The following is a 20,436-nucleotide window of genomic DNA, read 5'->3' as shown; positions in this document are numbered from 1 at the left end:
CATTGGCAGTGGCACAGAAACAGTATTTCCTCACAATGTCAATACCCATGTACCTCAGGTTTTCTAGAGAAACAAGACTTGAAGTGCTCTACCTTACACAAGTTCTTGGCCCTTTGATTGAGTGGATTTTTTACAATCCCGTGAATGATTTCATTTTTTTAACTTTTTAATTGGCTTTTTGTTTGTTTTTGGGACAGAGTTTCATGTAGCCCAGGCTGGTCTTTAATTTAATATGTAACCAAGGATGACCCTAAACTCTTGAACCTCTTGACTCCACCTCCTAAGTGCTGGGGTTACAGGTGTTGCCCACTCTGTCTGGCTTTTAATAGTTAAATAAAAATTAAATTTAGGGGACTGGAGAGGTGGCTCAGTGGTTGAGAGCACTGGCTGCTCTTCCAGAGAACCCGGGTTTGATTCCCAGCACCCACATGGTGGCTCACAACTGTCTGTGACACCATTACAGGAAATCTAATGCCCTCTCTGGCTTCCATGGGCACCAAGCATGCACAAGGTACACAGATATGCATGAGGCCAAAACACCCATGCACAATAAAATAAAGAGGTTTAAATAAAGTAATTAAATTTAGTAATTTTGTGATATTAACGCTTCCCTTTTTCTGCTCTTTAGTTGGCAGTAAGGTATCATTCTTTCAACCAGATGATGAAGTAGTTGGTAAGTTGTGTTCACAAGTCCTATTTCAAACCATGTATTTCATTGTCAGCTCATCTTTTATTCTGTGTTATTATTGATGTTCATTATGACCTTCATATGAAAATGCTTTTTTTGTCTGGGGCTATAGCATGTATAAGGCCTAGGGTTCAATCCTAACATTCCAAAAAAAATTTTTTTTCCTGGCTTTTGAAATTTGCTCTCAAATATCCATTGGTGAAGAAAAGCAAGAGCTTGACCTCAGTTAGCAGAACGCTTCAAGCCTGCCTGTGTCTGGCTGTTGAAGTTACACAGACAGAAAATGGCCAGACCTCATGCTCACCTCGACGCTTGGCTTTCCGGTGTGGTCCCTACTGTTTGGGCAGACTGAAATTTCTAGAGTCAGGGGCCTGGGTTTGAAGATTGCTGATGGAGTGGGCCATGTAGAACCTCTGTTCTCCACCCCAGTCCGAATTCTAGAGAGCTCTGCTACTCCTCTAAAAGCGAAAATTAACCTGAAGCAGTTTATTATTCTTAAATCCTTAATTATTGAAAGAATGTTACAAACATCTGTTCATGCTTGTGTCCCAGACACTCATGAAACATGTGTAGAGCATCACTTTTGTCATTGTCCCTCAGAAACCTTCTTCATCCTCATAGAAAGTGTCCTTCTGAGCCTTGGGAAATGCTGTTAAAGATTAGGTATGTGGGAAGGTGTCTTCAGCTTTCACACCCCATGAATTGCTGATTTTATTCTTTTATTTTTCCACCTAAGAAATCAGTAACACTCTATTGCTCAAGTTTCCTTGAAACTGGCTGGACTCCAGGAAAGTGGGGTTCTGTTGAAGTCACGCATCCTATGATGACAGTGTCCAGGGCATCCTGTGAAATAAAATGATGGAAGGGGCATCAGGGGCCCAACACTCCAGGTTGGCTGTATGACAGAGCCAATCATCTTTACCGTCACTCAGGAGTAACAAAGGAGAGAGAACAGAGGTGTCATTGTGTTGCAGTGTTCATGCCAAAATAAGTACAACTGCTTCTCTCCCTTCCTGGTAACTTCAGGAACTTTCCCTGTGACTTTACTGTACAGAGTTTACATGAACATAGCTCATCAGGAGTGAATTCTTTTCGGGGCGTTTTTCCCCCCTTAAACTTCTCATTTTAATTTTTAGGAATTTTGCCCTTGGATTCAGAAGACCCTGGCCTCTGTGAAGTCATTCAAGTACATGAGCATTATCTGGGTATGTGGCAGTCCAGTCATTTGGAACTTAATCAGTCTTATTTCACTGGTTTGTCATGTAACTGTTGGCTGGCCATGTGAATATTCCTAGCCTACATTATTTATAAAATTAATGCTTAGACTAAGCATTGTGTAGACCCTCAAGGTTTATTAACATTGCTCATGGCTCTGAAATTATATTTATAATCAGAATTTGAAAATGTCTTACCCTTGGCTTATCTGAGTGTGTGCATGTGTCTGTGTGCGTGTGTCATGTCTGTGCATGTGTTTTGTGTGTGTGTGTGTGTGTATCTGTGTGTCTGTGTCAATGCGTCTGTGTGTCTGTGTTGCTAGAGATGGAAATTACGGCCTCCAGCCTGTTAAATAAGTGCTATACCACTGAACTCTTTGTTATTAACTAAAACAAAAAATGTATAAAATCAGACAGTACTTTGTTGTTTGTTTTTGCTCTTTTGAGGGGCCCACCACCCAGCTCCCAAATAAATTCACACACGGAGGCTTATTCTTACTTATGAATGCCCAGCCTTAGCTTGACTTGTCTCTAGCCAGCTTTCCTTAACTTAAATTATCCAGTCTACCTTTTGCCTCTGGACTTTTCTCATTCTCTTACTTCTGTAAATCTTACTCTTACTCTGTGGCTTGCTGTGTAGCTGGGTGACTGGCCCCTGTGTAGTGGGTAGCCATTCCAGCTTTGATCTGGAAGTTCCAACCCCCATTGAGACTTCAGCAACTGTCATGCCTACAAGGCGGGGCCAAGGGAGGCGCCTGGGGACCCGAGATCTGGATCGGCGGGCTCGCTCTCTGTTGCGGGACCCTGGATAATGGAGGTGGACCGAGCAGAGCTCCAGAGAACACCGCTGGACTGTGATACACCTTCCCCAGACTCCGCGACCTACCTATCCCTTAATTTGTAAGTTACGCCATTAAATAAATCTCCTTTTAACTCCGTGGAGTGGCCTTAATAATTTCACCAATACCCCTGGAGTCCTCCTCCTTCTCTGGCTGCCACTTCTCCTCCTCCTCCTCCCAGATTTCTCCTTCTGTAATCTCTGCCTGCAGCCCCTCTAGCCTTTCTCCTGCCTCACTATTGGCTAATGTGGGGATTTACCAAGGCAACTCCATGTAGTTAAAAGGAGGTCTATTTGGGGGTAACTTACAGCCAGTAAAGGGGTTGGTTACAGGATCCGGGAGAGGTGAGGTGCAGTTCAGTGGGGTTCTCTGGAGAACTCTGACTCAGTCTTCCCTCCAGCATCTAGGATCATGAGGAACCAAGAGACCCGGCACCTCTGGATCTCTGGTCTTAAGGGCTCCCATCTCAGCCCCATCTCAGGGACAGGTCATAGGTAGCCGTGGGAGTTACCAGAAGCCTCACTAGGGGTAGTACTTCCAGGTCAAAGCTGGAACAGCTACCCACTACAATTGGCCGTTCAGTTCTTTATTAGACCATCAGGTATTTTACACAGGCACAGTAACACAGCTTCACAGAGTTACACAAATACAACATGAACAAGAGTAACACCTTAAACTATTCCCCAACAGTACTTGTCAAAACTCAGGCAGACAAGAGTGAAGAAAGCTTATATTTGGTTTCTGTTGCTAACAGGCTTTGATCAATATTCAGCTTTATTTTTCATGAGAAATTATATTTTGAGTATTTCCTAAATACATACACACTAACTGAAACTATTGACCAGATACTTCATCGCCTAAGCAGTTAGGGGAGATGAAGAACACTTGGGCCTGCCAGGCGGCACCGCCTGCTGTAGAGACTGCAGAAGTAGTGTGACAGCGGGGGCTGGGGAGGCAGTTCAGTCAGTACAGAGGCGGCCCGACGCTGGGAACCTGTGCTCGGAACTCCAGAGGCCACACACAATCCAGAGGCAGTGTGCACACCCTTAACCTCAGTGCTGAGGGAGGCAGGGATAACAGGATCCCTATGGCTGCTGGCTAGCCAGCCTAACCAATCGGGGCACCCAAGTTCAGTGAGAGCTCTCATCTCAACAAATAGGATGGAGAGTGATTGAGAAAAACAACACATAACACTGGCCTCCACGTGTGCATGTGCATGGGTATGTACGCTAGGATACACATAAGCACACGTATACAACCAAATGGCTTAAAAACAACAAAAACAGCAACAAGACAAGCCCCTCTGGGCAGCAGTGAGCATTGAAAGGGTCCGTTTGCCTGTTCTAAGGTGCTGGAGATGGAATGCAGAGGTCTCATGTGTGCCAGGCAGGCCACTGTGCCATCATCCGCCTCCCTTCCAGCACTGAAGAATGACGGTACAGATCAGAAGGGAAAGAGCAAGTCCAAGTATCTGGGTCCGAGCTATAAAGTTTAAGTTCAGAATGATGTTTCTCTTAGTGGTTTATTTATAAATCAGGAAGATGGATTATAGTCCACAAGTGTACCAAAGTATGTAGAGTGAACAATTGCAGATATTCTTTGAGGAGGAAACCAGGATTCGATGTTGCCTTAGGAGTCCTTTAATCCAGGTGTGGTAGAACATGGCTGCAATCCTAGCATTCAGGCCAGAGACAGAAGGATCTAGAGTTCAAGGCCTGGGCTACAAAGTGAGAGCTTGTCCCAAAACAGGCCAAGCCCTATACGAATGACCCCCACTGGGGCTAAAGCGGTGGCTCAGTGGTTGAGAACACTTGCTGCTCTTCTGGAGGACCTGAGTTCAGTTCCCAGCACCCAAGTCAGGCAGCTCACAGCTGCTGCAACTTCAGCTGTAGGGGATCTGACACCCTCTTCTGGCCGCCATGGGCATGCACACACGTGGCACACATACACAGGCGCATGGGCACATACATATAAATAAAAAGAATTCTTTAAAATGTTAACAAATGACCACCAAGAGTGTGACCTTTAGGTGAGAATCCTGGTCACACTCACCATGCACTAACGAGGAGACTCAGCTGGAAAACTGTGTTCTGTTTGCAGCTCCAGCATTTTATGGGCAGAAGATGATTTCAGTACACTCCATGAAACTTTGCATTGGGAAATCTCAGATTCAACTTGAGTTTCTATTCATGCTTAGCCTGGTGACTGTTTAATGAGAACTCAGCATTCAGTCACTTTCAGTTCAAGTAAGTTTTGTTCTTTCAGCAAACCTAAGAATGGGGTTCCAAATTACCTCCCAAATGTGAATACTGTTTCACAGTACCAGTGATACAGTTCAGATTGTGTAATCCTTCCAGCTAGTTTAGCTATCCTGCTTCTGATTCCTTTTTAAACATTTAGTTATTGTGTGCATGTCTATGGGGTAGCGGGTGACAAGCACGTCACACTGCCTGTGTGACAGTCAGAGGACAACTTGGAGGACTCAGTCACTTCTCTCCTTCCACCACGTGGGCTCCAGATACGGAACTCAGGTCATCAGACTTGGTGGCATTTTAGCACTGAGCCATCTCTACAGCCCCAACTGCCTTTAGTTCTTAAGGCATTCTGACAAACTTAAAAATAATTATTTTTTTCATTCAAAATTTGGCATACATTTTCAACTGTCTCCCCCCCCCCTTTTTTTTTCTGGGCCCAAACTGAAAAGAAATATAATGTTCATTTTTACTGTTGATGTAGCTATCACTGATCCATATTTTACTTATTTGTTTAGTCTTTATAACACAATGAGCATTGAGCATTGAGCATCTAATACACAAGCAAGACTCGAGCAGGCGGTTAGAGCCTCTGCCTGCAGTCTAGGGCTGGAAAGACGATGGTTCTGCTGCTGAGAGCACTTGCTGTTGTGTCCTGAGGACAAGGACGCTCTCGCCACCTTCTTCCGGCCTCCTGTGGCACGTGACATGTGTGCACACATACCTAAATTATAAAAATAATCTTAAAAAAGTTTTTAGAATCTTAAATGCAGTTTCATTGCCCTGAATGTTTTTTGAAGAACTCTATGAATGGTGTGCACATGTGTGATTAGAATTATATATGTGTACTTTTAAATTTCCTTCCTTTTTTTTTTTTTTTAAACAAGACTCACTGTGTATCCAAAGCTGGTCTCAGACTTGTAATTCTCTTACTATTTCAGCTTTCCAAGTGTTGGGATCGTGTCATATGGATAAAATTTTAATAAAATATGATAGACTGAAATGTTACAGGGGGAAATATTGCCTCCAAATAGACCATACAAGTAAAATGTGTATAGATGAACTTAAGAAGAGATACTTTAGGTCACATATTTAACCATATTACCTGTGAGGCCGTAGGCAAACCAATTATTATTCCACACCTAATTTCATAATCAGTGAAATTGGAAGAATAGTATTGGGTAGATAAAAATGAAAGAAAGAAGAATAAATACAGAGATCATTTCTTCTATTATGTACTCAACATGGGTCATTCCTAAAATGACCTCAGAATGTGTGGGGATTTCTCCCCACAGCCATCAGGTCTACACAAGGCACACCAGGCCTCCTCTGTTCCTATTTAGTTCTCTTTCATTCTGGTGCTGTCTTCCTGGAGATAAAAATAGATGTCACAGGGTGAGGGCTCAGTCCCACAAGACTGCCTTCATTTGTGATGTAGTCACAAGTATGGGCCTTCAGGAATTCTGAGAGTTAGGGTTCCCACTCTAGGCTCATTTAATTTCTAAGACTGGCCAAGTGAGCTGAGGCTGGGGCTGTAGAGATGGCTCAGTGGTTAAAGAGTATGTGTTGCTCTTCCAGAAGACCTAAGTTTGATTGCCAGCACCCATACATCTGTCACTCCAGTTCCAGGGGAATCTGATGCCCTCTCCTGACCTCGGAGAGCACCAGACATGTCTGTAGTGCATATGCAACATGCAAGCAGAACACTGACACATAAATAAAATGACTAGATGTCATTTTAAATTTGTAAAGAACTGAAGATAATGCATTTACTGGTTTACTGAAAAGGATACAAATAAACACAAATGAAGATATGCACAGGTCACAGTCTCTCTCTCTCTCTCTCTCTCTCTCTCTCTCTCTCTCTCTCTCACACACACACACACACACACACACACACACACACACACACACACACACACACATTCCTTTTGGATGTAGGCAGGACCCCCACTAGACTGGAGTCTTCCTAGCTACCAGGCAAGGCGTGTCAGAGTGTTATAGGCAGATCAACTCCAAGACCAGAACAGCAGTAAATTAGAGTGTATGAAGTCAGAGGGACTCTGCTTTCCGAAGCTTGCTTCTGAACTGACATAGCCCAGCAATATTAAAGACCACATTCTACTTCATCGATCAGACAATCAAGGACAAAAGCTCCAACTACTTTAATGAAAGATACGCTTCTAGTCATTTAGAAAATAAAATGGGCAGTGGGAGTTATGACCAGGAACCAAGGATGAGAGCACATATGTAAGTCATGGTTGTCCTGAAGAGTTTCATAAAGAAGTACTCTATATAGTACTTGGTGTGTTCTTTCTTTCATTCCCAGCTCATTAGGGAATCTTCATCGTATCGTGTGAATGCTCTGTCTGCCCACTAGGTGGCATTAGTCTGTTGTTAATGCACTGCTGATTGCTCTGTGACCAGGTCATATGAAAAGTGGGATTCGCTGATTTGAGATAAAATCAGAAAGGATTGCTTTTAGGGTGACAACACCACAGTTTATGTGAACACAAGAATTAGTCAAAATGTGAGGAAACAGCTTAATGGACAGATCATACAGAGCTTTTATTTTTTAGTTTATTATCCCATTGGGGGGGGGGGGTATTATTTAATTTTGAGACAGGTCGCACTATGTAGCCCTGGATTGCCTGGACTCACTCTGTAAATCAGGTTGGCCTCAAACTCACAGAGATCTGCCTACCAAGTTCTGGGATTAAATGTGTACGTCATGATACCCAGGTATATTTTGAGATTTTAAAACTTAGGAGTTTTTGTATTTTTTTTTTTCATAAGTGCAGTAGAGAGGCATTGATGGGATTTTAGGAAAAGAAGTGCTAGGATATTATTTATATGTTGTTTGGTTTTGCTTTTGCATGCAGTGTGTGGGTGTGTCCGCGCGTGTGCATGCACACCATGGCCCCTGTGTGTCGGCCAGAGGATAACTTACAGAAGTCAGTTCTCCTTCCACCGTGTGGTCTCTGGGGCTGAATTCAGGTCATCAGGAGTGGCCTCGAGCGCCTTTACCTGCTGAGCCATCTTGCCAGCCCATTTTGTTTTCCAGTCAGGGTCTTGCTATGTAGCTCAGGCTGGTTGTTAACTCATAATCCCCCTGCTGCAGCTTCCCAAGTACTGTGATCATAGTGCAGCACCATGTCCAACTAATGGATTTAAAATATCGTCCAGCACTGCTCTTCTTAAAGACATCACTAAAGTGATTGAAAAGGAGACTTATCAAGTTGAAAAATGTTGAACAACTGTAGTCTGAAATAAAAGAATACTCCAAACTCTAAAACTTGGGAGTACCAGCATGATGCCACAAGTCAGACACCCCACACCTAGTTTCCTGTGACAGGTTACAGCCAAAATGAAGGCACACTAAAAATACTGTATAAAATTACTTTCAAAGACATGGCCCCAAAGTTAATAGCACTGGCTGCTCTTTTGGAGGACCTGGGTTTGGTTCCCAGCACCCATGTGGTAACTCACAACTGTTTGTAACTCCAGTTTCACATGTCCCAACGCCCTCTTCTGCTCTCTGTGGGCACTACACACAAGCAGTGTACAGACGTATGTGAAGGCGATACACACAAAACTGAAATAAATTCATCTTTAAGAATAAAAGTGCTTTCAGGCTATATGCATAAAATATATGTGAAACAAATAAATGTTATGTTTGGAATTGGGTCCTGTCTGCAATAGCTCACTGTGTATATGCAAATGTTCTGAAATCCAACACACTTCTTGTCTCAAGCATTCTGCAGGATGCTCAGCTTGTAATATATGCAGCATATAAATAGATGACTCATCTGAAATATATTAAAAATTCCCATAAAACAATAAACAACAAAGTAGAAAACTTGACCAAGACTTCAGCAGTCACTTCCTAAAAGGACTCTGAAGGCCAGCGGACCTGAGAGGAGAGGCAGTCATGGTAGAGCCAATGACAGTCACAGGAAGAGCCATCACATACCCCGACAGTACCAGTGATGGCCAGAGATCTCCACAGCAGGTGCCTTTGCAGGACTGTTTCCCTCTCCAAAGTCAATGCCCTGACATTCTTAGTGTTATTTTAACTGCCAAACACGGGGAACAAGTGTTCATCAGCTAATAAAATGAATAAACAAGCAAGGATTTCCACACGGGCCAGGCCTCCCTAACGAGGACAAGGAAATGTCTGTTATACTAATGTGGGGCTCAGGAAGATGTCCTCTGCTGTTTGCACATGCCTGTGTCATGTACACACGTCATACATGGGAAAGAAGAACTTTAAAAACTGAAGTATAACAAAGCAAAGGAGAACAGCATGCACGGTCCTGCACAGACAGGTTCAGCATCAGGCAGAAGCGCTGATATAAAGGGATGCGGACATGCTGGACTCTGCGGAGGGCATGAAACCGTGAGCACTGTAGAGCGCAGGGCTGAGACACCGGACTGGCTGCTCACCGGGAAGGCAGCTACTTGCTGTGCATCTTACAGTCGGTCCTGCAGCTGTGCTTTATGTGCTCTCTGGATGTATTTTATCTCCTGACAGTCCTATGAGAACAGCTCTTCCATGCATAAGAATCAAAACAGGGAAATTAATGTAAGTGATAAAGGAGGAGACTGGAGCTGGGTCAGCGGTCCATGGCGGTAGAGATGAGTCTGACTGGATCTAAGAGTTGGTACCGATGAACTCACTAATGAATTGTTTCTTGTTCGTTGTGATAGTTCATAAACCGGAAAAGGTTTCGTGGACAGAAGCTGCCGGAGCCATTCGGGATGGTGTCCGTGCCTGCACAGCTCTGTATTACCTTTCTCATCTCTCTCCTGGAAAGTCCGTGCTCATCATGGATGGAGCAAGCGTGAGTCCAGCTGATTTTGTTTTTATACCAGTACGCCGTAAACATAGGAACTGCGGGACAGCTGTGTCTGCAGATACCCTTCTGTGTCACTCAGTCGTTAGATTTCTCCTCCATGTTATCCTTATAGACAGCTTTTATCAATAGCATGTCGAAGCTGGACTTAGTGTGTCCAGCTTCTAACTCCTCTACATCCACCAGTCAGTTAAAAAGCAAGGCAAGACTTTTGTTTCTCCCTTCTCTTTTTCAGTGGTGGCGATCAACCCACGGTCTGGTGCATGCTAGGCAAGGGTCCTACCAGTAGGCTCTCCCAGCCAGGCCTTTCTACTCATTACTATTGCACAGAGTCATGAGTCTGTGGAGTCTCATGGAAGTCTCAACCAGTTTTAAACTATAACCCCAGTGCTTACTTATGCTAGGAAGGGTGTTGGCATTTATCAGGTGGGTCAATACAAGCTTAAACTGTGGTCAAGTGTACTACATGTCACCAAAAAACCCCTAAGACACTACATGATCCATTAAAAAAAGGTGTAAAACTTAGGGTAAAATCAGTTCTTTCTTTTAACAGGATGTTGATGAAAGCCACAGTTCTGGAGGGGGTGGGTGTGTGCAGAAATGCCTTCAGCACTGACTGTAGACTGACACCCAACATCAGGAGAGTAGTGTTTTCCTAATTCTTACCCGTGGATCCAAAGATGGTACTTCTGAAGTGCCGTGATCTTGAAAGCAGTGTAATTACATTCCCATCCGTGCTGTGCAGCTAGCTTAGACTAACAATGCCCTTATGGGCTACTGTCCTCTCCACGCCATGTTTCTGAACATGGCCCTCCACCCTTGGACTTCCGTGTGCGGTTACAGTAGAGTCTGACCTCGGTTCTGCAGGAAGCTTGCCCTGCTAAGCTTGGGTGTGTTATTTCTTTGTTCTCTTATGTAACTTTTTAAAACATATTAAAGTAATGCTAAAGAATTATGTGTTAAATGGTATGTCCTCTCACCTGTATCTATGAACCCATTGATATGTATTTCCACACAGGCATTTGGCACAATAGCCATTCAGTTAGCACACCATAGAGGAGCCAAGGTGATTTCCACAGCATGCAGCCTGGAAGACAAGCAACATCTTGAGAGGATTAGGCCTTCTATAGGTGCGTTACATGTTACATTACTCAGTATAGACCATTTAAAATATGAATTTTTTTAAAAGATTTATTTATTTATTATATATACAGTGTTCTGCCTGCATGTATGCCTGCAGGCCAGAAGAGGTTACCAGGTCTCATTACAAATGGTTGTGAGTCACCATGTGGTTGCTAGGAATTGAACTCAGGACCTCTGGAAGAACAGCCAGTGCTCTTAACCTCTGAGCCATCTCTTCAGCCCTAAAATACGAAATCTTGCAGGGAAAGCAAAACCAGTAGCCAGCCATGGTGTCTCTTTGCCTGTAATCCTAACACTCAGTGGAGTGAGGCAGGAGAATCCCTAGTTCAAAGGCAGCCTGAGCTACCCATTGAGATCTTGTCTCAAAAAAATGAAAAAATTACTGAAGTGTCTTGTTACTGATATTTGTGTATTGGTTTCCATGGTGCTGACGATCAACGCAGGCCTCGTGCATGCTAGGCAGTGCCTACCACTGGGCTCCATCTTTAGCCCTGTTTAAGACTCTAAACCCACACCCTTTACATCTGCTGTTTTCCTTCTTTGTCCTGTTGTTTCCGACTTCACCAGGTCTGAATTAAATCAACTCTGATACAATTTAGAAACGCCAGTTGCTTCTTCTGTTTCAGCCAGTCAGTCGATAGGGTTTCACATCACTCTGTGCATTTCTCAGCCTCTCACTGTCTGCCTTCTGTAAAATGCTGAGAAGCAGGTGACCCGTGCCACATAAACACAGGCAGATGGGCTGGAAACGTCCAGGCCACGGTGGAGGCTGGCAGCCTCTCAACAGATTGAACTTATCTAGAGAAGAAAAAGATGGAGACTAGAGGACAGTGGGAAGAGGGAAGAGGGAGAGGCTGGACTGGAGAAAGTAACGGATGGAAAGCAAAAACAATCAGAGTGAAAGGGCAGGGCGGTCTGGGAAAGCCAGGGGAAATGTGGACGCTCCCTCGTCAAGTCTCGGGCCTTGCTGCACAGCCAGTAGGTACTTGCAGAGACCTGAACTGACTTCTCTAAGACAGGACAGGACACCTGGAAGAAGAGTCCAGCCCATCTAACATGGAAGCCCAAGCTGTTTCCTTGGTTGCAGTTTGCATCTGACAAAGATAAACAAAAACAGAGGAAGGTAATAGAGCTGAGGGAGGCGGAAAGGATGGAGAATGAAGATCTGAAAACAGAATTGGGGAGGGGGATGGCACAGTGGTTAAAGCAGTTGCCACTCAGCAGGAAGGCCAGAGTTCAGATCCTTGGAACCCATGTGCCTAGAATCAGCACTCAAGAGGTAGAGACTGGGCAGGGTCCCCGGGGAAGCTGGCTAGCTAAAGTAGCTCCAGGCACGAGCCACAGATTCTGTGGGAAACCCTATTTCACCAAATCCAAACATGGATGGGCCAGTGAGATGGCCCGGGGGCCAAGGCACTTGCCACCAAGTACTTTCCTTGGGACCCACATGGTGGAAAGAGAAAAATGATTCCCACAAGTTGTTCTCTGAGCTCCACATGTGCTATGGTACACACGTGCACACTTGCACACAATGCACACAATAAATGTAATACAAAGTAGGTGGGGGTTTTGTTTTGTTTAATGGAGAACAGTTGAGGAACATTCCCAGTGTGGACTTTAGCCTCACACTGAAGGTCATATGTGTGCGTGTACAACACCTACATACATCTGCAAATGTTCATATACATACAGAGAGAAAAGAGAATGGGCTCTCAGCTGTAGTTTGGAAAGAATCCTATCTATCATGTGTGAAAACATGTTTCATCTCCAGCACAGGAAGACAGGGAGAGAAGCCAAGGTGGAGGAAGAGAGCTCAAACTGTCTTCTTGGAAATGTTTCCTGTTGGCTAATTCTGCCCTTCCTGAATTGCTTCAGCACCTTTTGTAGAAGGTGTTTTGTTTTAGGATTTACTTTTATTTGTGTGTATGTATGCCACGTGTGTGCCGTGCTGCCGAGTCCACGGCAGGGCACCAGGTCGCCCACAGCCGGGCTTGGCAGCTGTTGGGCTGTCTGCCGCGGGCGCTGGGAACCAAGAGCAGGGGGGCTCTTAGCGCGTGAGCTCACCCAGCCCTGCCTCCACACTCCCAGCCTGTCCTCCTAGCCCTCTCTCCATTTTTGCCCCATCTCACCGCCAAAAGTCACAGACTGCTGCTAGACTAAGCCTCTCGCCTGAACAGCTCCAAAAGACATTTTCCTCAACAAGATGTTAAAAACCAAAACGAAATATAATTATATCCTCATTGTTTCAGATTCTAAGAAACTTTTTTCAATTCTCTGTATGGCTCTGTTGTACTATTAACATAACTCATTTTTCTATTGCTGTAATTGTTTTAAGAGTTAAGGACATCACTCAGTAGTAAACTGATTTCTTGTCATACATAAGGTCAGGGTTTGCCCACACCCCTCACCCAGCACCACACACACAAAAAGTATGTGTGTGTCTGTATATTTAGTTAATGCAACCAATTAAAGTAGCGTGGTCTCCCTAACTCTCCCCAAACCGTCATATTCCTTTTCCTTACTTTCAGGACTGTTCTCCATTTTGGGGAGCTAGAGGAGAATGGGGGAGGGCGGGTTTCCATGATTAAGGATGGATTAAATGACTTCTGAAAGATGACTACCATAGTGTACAATGACGCAGCTCTGGATACTAGGGAATCTCAAGAAGCTTAAGAAACTGTCTGCTCTCACTGGTGCCCTGATGTGTGTGCTGGGTCTGGGCCTCTGTGCTCAGGTTCCCAGGTCTGGCCGTCTAGCCTGTGTTCATGTTCCCTGTCAGCAGAACAGCCTTGGGTCAAAATGTACTCATGTTTGCCGGGCGGTGGTGGCGCACGCCTTTAATCCCAGCACTCGGGAGGCAGAGCCAGGCGGATCTCTGTGAGTTCGAGGCCAGCCTGGGCTACCAAGCGAGTTCCAGGAAAGGCGCAAAGCTACACAGAGAAACCCTGTCTCGAAAAACCAAAAAAAAAAAAAAAAAAAAAAATGTACTCATGTTCATTTTACTGAATATGCCAGCCTCTCCTTGACATTGATCCTTATCAATCAATACTGAATTCCTTGAGAAAGAAATTAAGCAGAATTGACATTTTCCTTTAAATTTAATAACTGTTGATACTATTTCAGAAAATAGACACTGGCTTTTCTTTCCCCTTCCTCCTGATTCCTGTCCTTGACAGCCCGCGTGATTGATGTGTCTAATGGGAAAGTCCATGTTGCTGAAAGCTGTTTGGAGGAAACAGGTGGCCTGGGAGTAGATATTGTCATAGATGCAGGAGGTGGGTACCTATGCCGTGAGCAGCCTGTGTGATCTTTTTCATTGCATAAATTGCAGAAAGAGTATAACTGGGAACTAATTATTACTGCATTCATAGAATCGGATGTCTCATTTAAGAGTTTGTTTTTAATTAAGAACTCATCTATTTAAAGTGTAACTCCTTCACTTGATTCCCATCATCAACCTTGTCCTCTGGAAGAGGGAGCATGCCTTTTAAGCCTTAGGCACTGAAGCTTCAACAGCAAAAGATGAGTATCTGTAAGAAGCCTGTCACCATGACCAGTGTACTCCGTTGGTCCCCAGGAATACACACCTGCCCAGCATGTCACAGCCACTTGTACTGTGTGGCTGCCCTCTGCTGGATGGGAAAAACAAGTTTGTACCATTCACTTTCGTGAACCTTTTCAATTTAACTTGGGTCTATTTCACACCTAACCTGTGCACTTTCAGGTGGCACCACCACTCCTGAAGGATTAGTGTTGTGAGTTGCACAACAATTCTATTTGTATTTTATTGTGAGAACAACTATAGCCATCGTGTGTGTTCCTTTCTAATCTGTTTTCTAGGATCTGAAATTGACTCATAAAAATCGTCAGTGGAAGTGAACAGTGTACTTTAGTGTGGTCACTTTCCAAATGTGTGTTTCAGTGCGTGTGACTCAGTATTTTAAAGAGAGTAGTTCGTCCACAGTATTAAGCTACGGTTGTTAGAATTAGCATGACATATAAGGTTGTAGTACATTACCTTGCTTGCTTCCAAATCAAAATTTATTTTGTTTGCATTTAGTTTTAATTAAGTCTAGAGTACATTTTGGTGTAGCTTAAAGTTAACTAAGTTTGCCTTTTATTAAGAAAATTATTTCTTGCTGTATAAAAAAGACTGATATGCAAAATAAATTTTGTCAGATTTTTATAAAATATACCTTTTCTCTCTTTCTTAACTATTCATTTGTAAGTGAGATTATATAGTAAAGATGATGAACCAGCTGTAAAATTACAACTACCACATAAGCATGACATCATCACACTTCTTGGTGTTGGAGGCCATTGGGTAACAACAGAAGAAAACCTTCAGGTATTATCAGAAATAATGAAGCCTTGCTATTAACCAAATGCAGTCATTAGCAAAGAACAGTATGAGTTCTAATTACACCTATGTTTAAAGGAATGTAGTCTCTTTTCTATGTTAGCTACAGACTGGCCATTCTAATCTATTCTATCTGTTCATTCTATTCTATCGGGCAGGGAAGTCCATGCAGTTAGAATGAATTATAATTGTATTTAGTTCATTGTACACAGTGGCCTCTGGATTTTTAAATTGTATTTCAAATTACAGTTTTATCTGTGTGTGCATATGTATGTGCAAGGGAAGCCAGAGATAAACATCTGGTTTGTACCGCTCTCATTCTCCACCTTATCTTTTGAGAGGTCTCTCATTGAGCCTGGAGTTTGCTAGTTTGGCTAGACTGGCTGGCATCAGGCCCAGATCTCCTCCCACTGTGTCTCCAGCAATGGGATTACAGATGTGCACGCTGCACCCGGCCTTTTGCATGGGTACTGGTGTTGTGTAATTTCAGCCATCTCTCAGACCCTAAAAATTTGCTTTCTAGTAACTTAGCAATTGTAATATTTATAAATAATATTATCATAATTTAATAACTAAAATTGATATTACTATATATGTGTATAGGTTAATTACCTCCCAAGCTTCTATTTTTTTAACAGAGTTCTTAATTGAATATTTATATCATAGCTAATTACAAATACTACAATCTAATATACCAGTCTAGACTTCCCAACATACAAAGGTGACCGACAGTAGCCAGAAGCCACCTATAGAAACCTGTCATATACATAACTCTACCATTTTCTCCCCGAGAGTCCACACTGGCCCGGCATCTGCCTTGTCCTAGCTATTTCGTCGTGACATAGGAAGGAAAACATAACAGTTAGTAAACAGCTGTTAAAGCGTGTAGCTGAGTTTGGTGGTTTCTACAATGTTTGCTTTGCATTAAAGGTTTTCTGCTTCAAGCACCTTCATGCTGTTGAACTTAATAGTAGTTGTTTTGTCTCTGTTTCTTCTATCAAAGTTGGACCCTCCAGATAGCCACTGCCTTTTCCTCAAGGGAGCAACGGTGGCTTTCCTTAATGATGAAGTCTGGAATTTGTCAAATGCACAACAGGGAAAATATCTTTATATCCTTTTTTCTACTGATTTGAATTGCTAGCTTGGAATTTGCCTCGCACTCTACTCATAAACTCATTCAGTGTAACCATAAGAAGTTACAATTAGCTGTGAGCTTTCCTTGAGCATGTCTGGCAGAGGGACAGGTATCTTACATTCATTCAAGCAGTAAATCTATGGGACATAACTAAAGTCTCTCCATTTCACAGGTGAAAAGATTGTCAGGAGGGTACAGGTAGCAAGAGATAGAATCACACCCTGGGGTCTAATTCCTTCTGAACAGGAGGTAATAAGACAGGTGGAATATTTTCTTTTGTTTTAAACCTGGTATTGCATGGTACTTTAAGAGGTAGCATGCTTAACTCCTAAGATGGTACCACTGTACAAAATATTCCAAAATGTTTACAGTTGAATTTTACAAGTACCAATACTGGGAAATTCATTTTTTAGATTTTTTTTTTCCCTAATGTGTGTATGTCTGTATTTGGGTCTATGCCTGCATGATGTCTGTGCACATGGTGCCCAAGGAGACCAGGGGGTCAGGTCCCCTGAAACTCAAGTTACAGACACTTGTGAGTTGCCACGAGAGTGCTGGGAACTGAACCTGGGTCCTCTGTAAATATAGCAAGTGATCTTACCTATAAGCCATCTCTCCAGACCTTCATGTTTCTTTTTATTTTTTTCTCCATATGGATATAATTTTGATTGCTTAGGGGTCCAGAGGGATAGAGTCCATAAGAGCTGGGAGGCATGGCTTGGCAACAGGGGCAGGAACCTGGGTTAACACAGTTTTATTTACACATGGGAAGCCGAGAGAGGGCAGGAAGCAGGGATGAGGCCATAATCCATCAAAGCCCACTTCCTGTGAAGTACTTCGAGAACACAACCATCTGGGGACCAAGTCTTCAAGTACATGAGCCACTGGGGGACATTTTTTCATTCAAACTATCATATGATAGGTATGTACTTAATACATAAGTACATATGTATTACTTAGCTTTTTCCCATATTTTTTGAAGTAAATGAATTTATGCAAACAAATTGAACCTGGTATCAACCAAATTAATTGATAAAAGCTTACTCCCTGTAAAAGGTGTAAGTGCTGAATGCCATGCATAATGCCTAAGTGAAAACCATACATGACTCCATGAACTGTTGCTTGGGGATAATCTCGGTCACTGCTTACATGCCAGTCTGTGCTATCAACACTTGTCTTTAGAAGGTTCTGCTCCTGTCAGACCTTAGCTCTCAACCATCCATTCCTCTGTTTTAGAAGTGATTGACAGGTTCTAGTTGCTGGAATACCACTTTGAATTTGAAAGTACAATACTTTTTTCAAAAGAAAAATAGCAGTGACCAGGCCAGCGTCTTGTATTTACTGAATGGCTTATTTAGTCCTCTTTTTATTAAGTTACCACCTTAACAACCCTTGCAGCTACGCATCTTAAGAGACGTGATGGAGAAGTTATCGGCTGGTATTTTCAGGTATACCAAAAAAAAAAGACGCCAAAAAAACAAAACCTAAATCATTATTTTTCTATTATCAAGGAAAAGTGGGCGTGTTTTTATTCGTTTTTTTGTTTTTGTTTTTGTTTTGTTTTTTCCCAGCGCTGAGGACCGAACCCAGGGCCCTGCGCTTGCTAGGCAAGCGCTCTACCACTGAGCTAAATCCCCAACCCCCCCCCTTTTTTTTTTTTTTTTTTTTTTTTGGTTTTTCGAGACAGGGTTTCTCTGTGTTGCTTTGTGCCTTTTCCTGGAACTCACTTTGGAGACCAGGCTGGCCTCGAACTCACAGAGATCCGCCTGGCTCTGCCTCCCGAGTGCTGGGATTAAAGGCGTGCCACCACTGCCCAGCTTTTATTCCAGTTTTATAGTATACTTAGTACCTCTACTTTTTATTCACTTTAGATAAATAGCTGTTCTTTCAAATACATATCTCAAAATGTACCTGGTTGTACACCAATGAGTATACCCACAGATTTTTTATTTTATTTTATTTCATGTGCACTGGTGTGAGGGTGTCAGATCCACTGGGACTGGAGTTACAGACAGTTGTGAGCTGCTGTGTGGATGCTGGGAATTGAACCCAGGTCCTCTGGAAGAACAGCCAGTGCTCTTAACTGCTGAGCCATCTCTCCCACCCTCCCACAGATTTTTATCTTGTGCCTTTTCTCTCAACTTTTTCTGTATCTCACCTTTCCCTTTCCTTCATCTCTCTTGCCAGAGAATTTGAAATAATTCATAGCTTGACAAGAGGAAAAAAGTACCATGTTTGTTTAAATTGGGTTTTGGTATCACTTATAAAGTAAAGAGATAGAGTAGTATATTTTTCTTTCAAAACTTAAACACTTTTAGCCCAATGTTGTGGAACATACCTGTATTCACAGCCCTGGAGGGCTAAGGCAGGGATCATGAGTTCTAGGCCATACTGTGCTATCAAAGACCAACCCTGTCTTTAAAGAAAAAAAAAAAAGAGCCAGGCATGGTGGCGCATGCCTTTAATGCCAGCACTTGAGAGGCAGAAGCAGGCAGATCTCTGTGAGTTCGATGGCCAGCCTGGTCTATAGAATGAGTTTCGGGTCTGGAAACACATACACATACACACACACACACACACACACACACACACACACAAAGAAAGAAAGAAAGAAAATTACTTCTTTAAAACCATAAAAATATTAATGGGTGAGTTTGTAATTTTGTTTGGATTTTAATTTTCATTTATTTATTTATTTTGATAGGTGAATAGCTCAGGCTGATCTGGAACTCACAGATTCACCTGCCTTTGCCTCTCCAGTGATGGACTGTTTAGATGGATTATTTAGATGAATACAGTCAAACTGTAACCAAATGTATGACCTGCTGTATCTGCGCCTGTGCCTGACATTTCTAATCCTTCTTCCTCCTCAGACCGCTACTTGATGAGCCCATTCCGCTGTATGAGGCAAAAGCTTCCATGGAAATTGTTCAGAAAAATCAAGAAAGAAAAAAGCAAGTTGTTCAATTTTAATTTTCTTTCCCAGACCTCAGTTGGATGTACCCATACCAGTATATGAAGCCAGTTTTCTTTGGAAATTGTTGAGAAAAATCAAGGAAGATCAAACAAGTTTTTCTATTTTTAAGCCTGTTTTCCTGCCATAATAAGATGCTTGGTTATTTGACATATTTGAAAAATACTTGCAAAATTATTGTGCAAAAAAATCCAGATTTTTTTTAATATCTGAAGGGGATATTCCAAAAACCTTTTTTTGTTATTGTATCTATACATTTGCCTCTGCTATAAAATTCTTTCCATAAAGAAAACTGCTTTCAGCAAAAGCCACACTATTCTATCAATACATCCGTCACAAGCTTTTGCTATACCATGAAAATGTTATTTGATTTTGCATCAACTCCATTCTCAACACCTTCCTTAACAAGCCTTTGCTGTCATTATTTTAGCATTTGAGTGTATTTTCCGATTTCAAAGTAATCCATTGGCCTTTAAAATTTTTTAAAAACATTCATTCACTCTGAATTTCTCCAGTATCCTACAGAATCATAGTACCAGGTCCTGTAATAGTGGCAGAGCATTTGCATAGAGGGCCGGGTGGCCGGGCACTGGAGACAAGGATGGAAGAGTTGACCCGAGCCTAGCTTGAAGCTTGAGCATTGTTCTGTGGGTGCTCTGTTGAGCAGTGGAGTGCAGCAAGGCCTGCCCATCACCACCTCTCTCAGAATGACCTTGCTGCTTCTCTGAGGAAGTAGCTGCCCACCACCAAGTGTGCTGTTTGCTTTGCACTCAGGCTCCGTACCCGGGGCTGACCCTGTCCTCACTGCAGACTAAAGCAGTGTTGATTCGTTTCCGTGCCCTTCGGGGATGCGCGCTGGTGACGTTTTCTCGGCGACGCCCCGCCTCGCAGCAGAACCGCTGAAGGAGCGCCCCGGGGCTGCACGCGCCGGCCGGAAGCGGCTACCGAGCAATCTGTTGGGAGGGGCGGGGGGCG

General features: G+C 43.1%; 1 protein-coding gene across 5 annotated transcripts in view; it reads left to right on the top strand.

Moving 5' to 3' along the window:
- The window catches only part of Cryzl1 (crystallin zeta like 1), a 41,500-nt gene extending 21,544 nt beyond the window's left edge, over nucleotides 1–19,956 (top strand). For 4 of the 5 annotated variants that reach the window (XM_052741193.1, XM_052741192.1, XM_052741195.1 and 1 more), the window contains 9 exons: nucleotides 629–673; nucleotides 1,825–1,893; nucleotides 9,704–9,837; nucleotides 10,868–10,979; nucleotides 14,169–14,267; nucleotides 15,222–15,340; nucleotides 16,356–16,461; nucleotides 17,890–17,935; nucleotides 19,361–19,956. In XM_052741193.1, the coding sequence (XP_052597153.1) occupies nucleotides 629–673; nucleotides 1,825–1,893; nucleotides 9,704–9,837; nucleotides 10,868–10,979; nucleotides 14,169–14,267; nucleotides 15,222–15,340; nucleotides 16,356–16,461; nucleotides 17,890–17,935; nucleotides 19,361–19,460 (830 nt within the window). In that variant the 3' untranslated portion in view covers nucleotides 19,461–19,956. Of the gene's footprint in view, nucleotides 1–628; nucleotides 674–1,824; nucleotides 1,894–9,703; nucleotides 9,838–10,867; nucleotides 10,980–14,168; nucleotides 14,268–15,221; nucleotides 15,341–16,355; nucleotides 16,462–17,885; nucleotides 17,936–19,360 lie in introns of all 5 variants that reach the window. The other variant, XM_052741194.1, reaches the window with a different exon arrangement.
- The last annotated feature ends 480 nt before the right edge of the window (nucleotides 19,957–20,436 follow it).

The sequence above is a fragment of the Peromyscus californicus genome, unplaced genomic scaffold (genome assembly GCF_007827085.1).
Source record: "Peromyscus californicus insignis strain IS unplaced genomic scaffold, ASM782708v3 Scaffold_16__1_contigs__length_79575227, whole genome shotgun sequence".
Lineage (NCBI taxonomy): Eukaryota > Metazoa > Chordata > Mammalia > Rodentia > Cricetidae > Peromyscus > Peromyscus californicus.
This window is presented reverse-complemented; position numbering and strand designations above follow the sequence as displayed.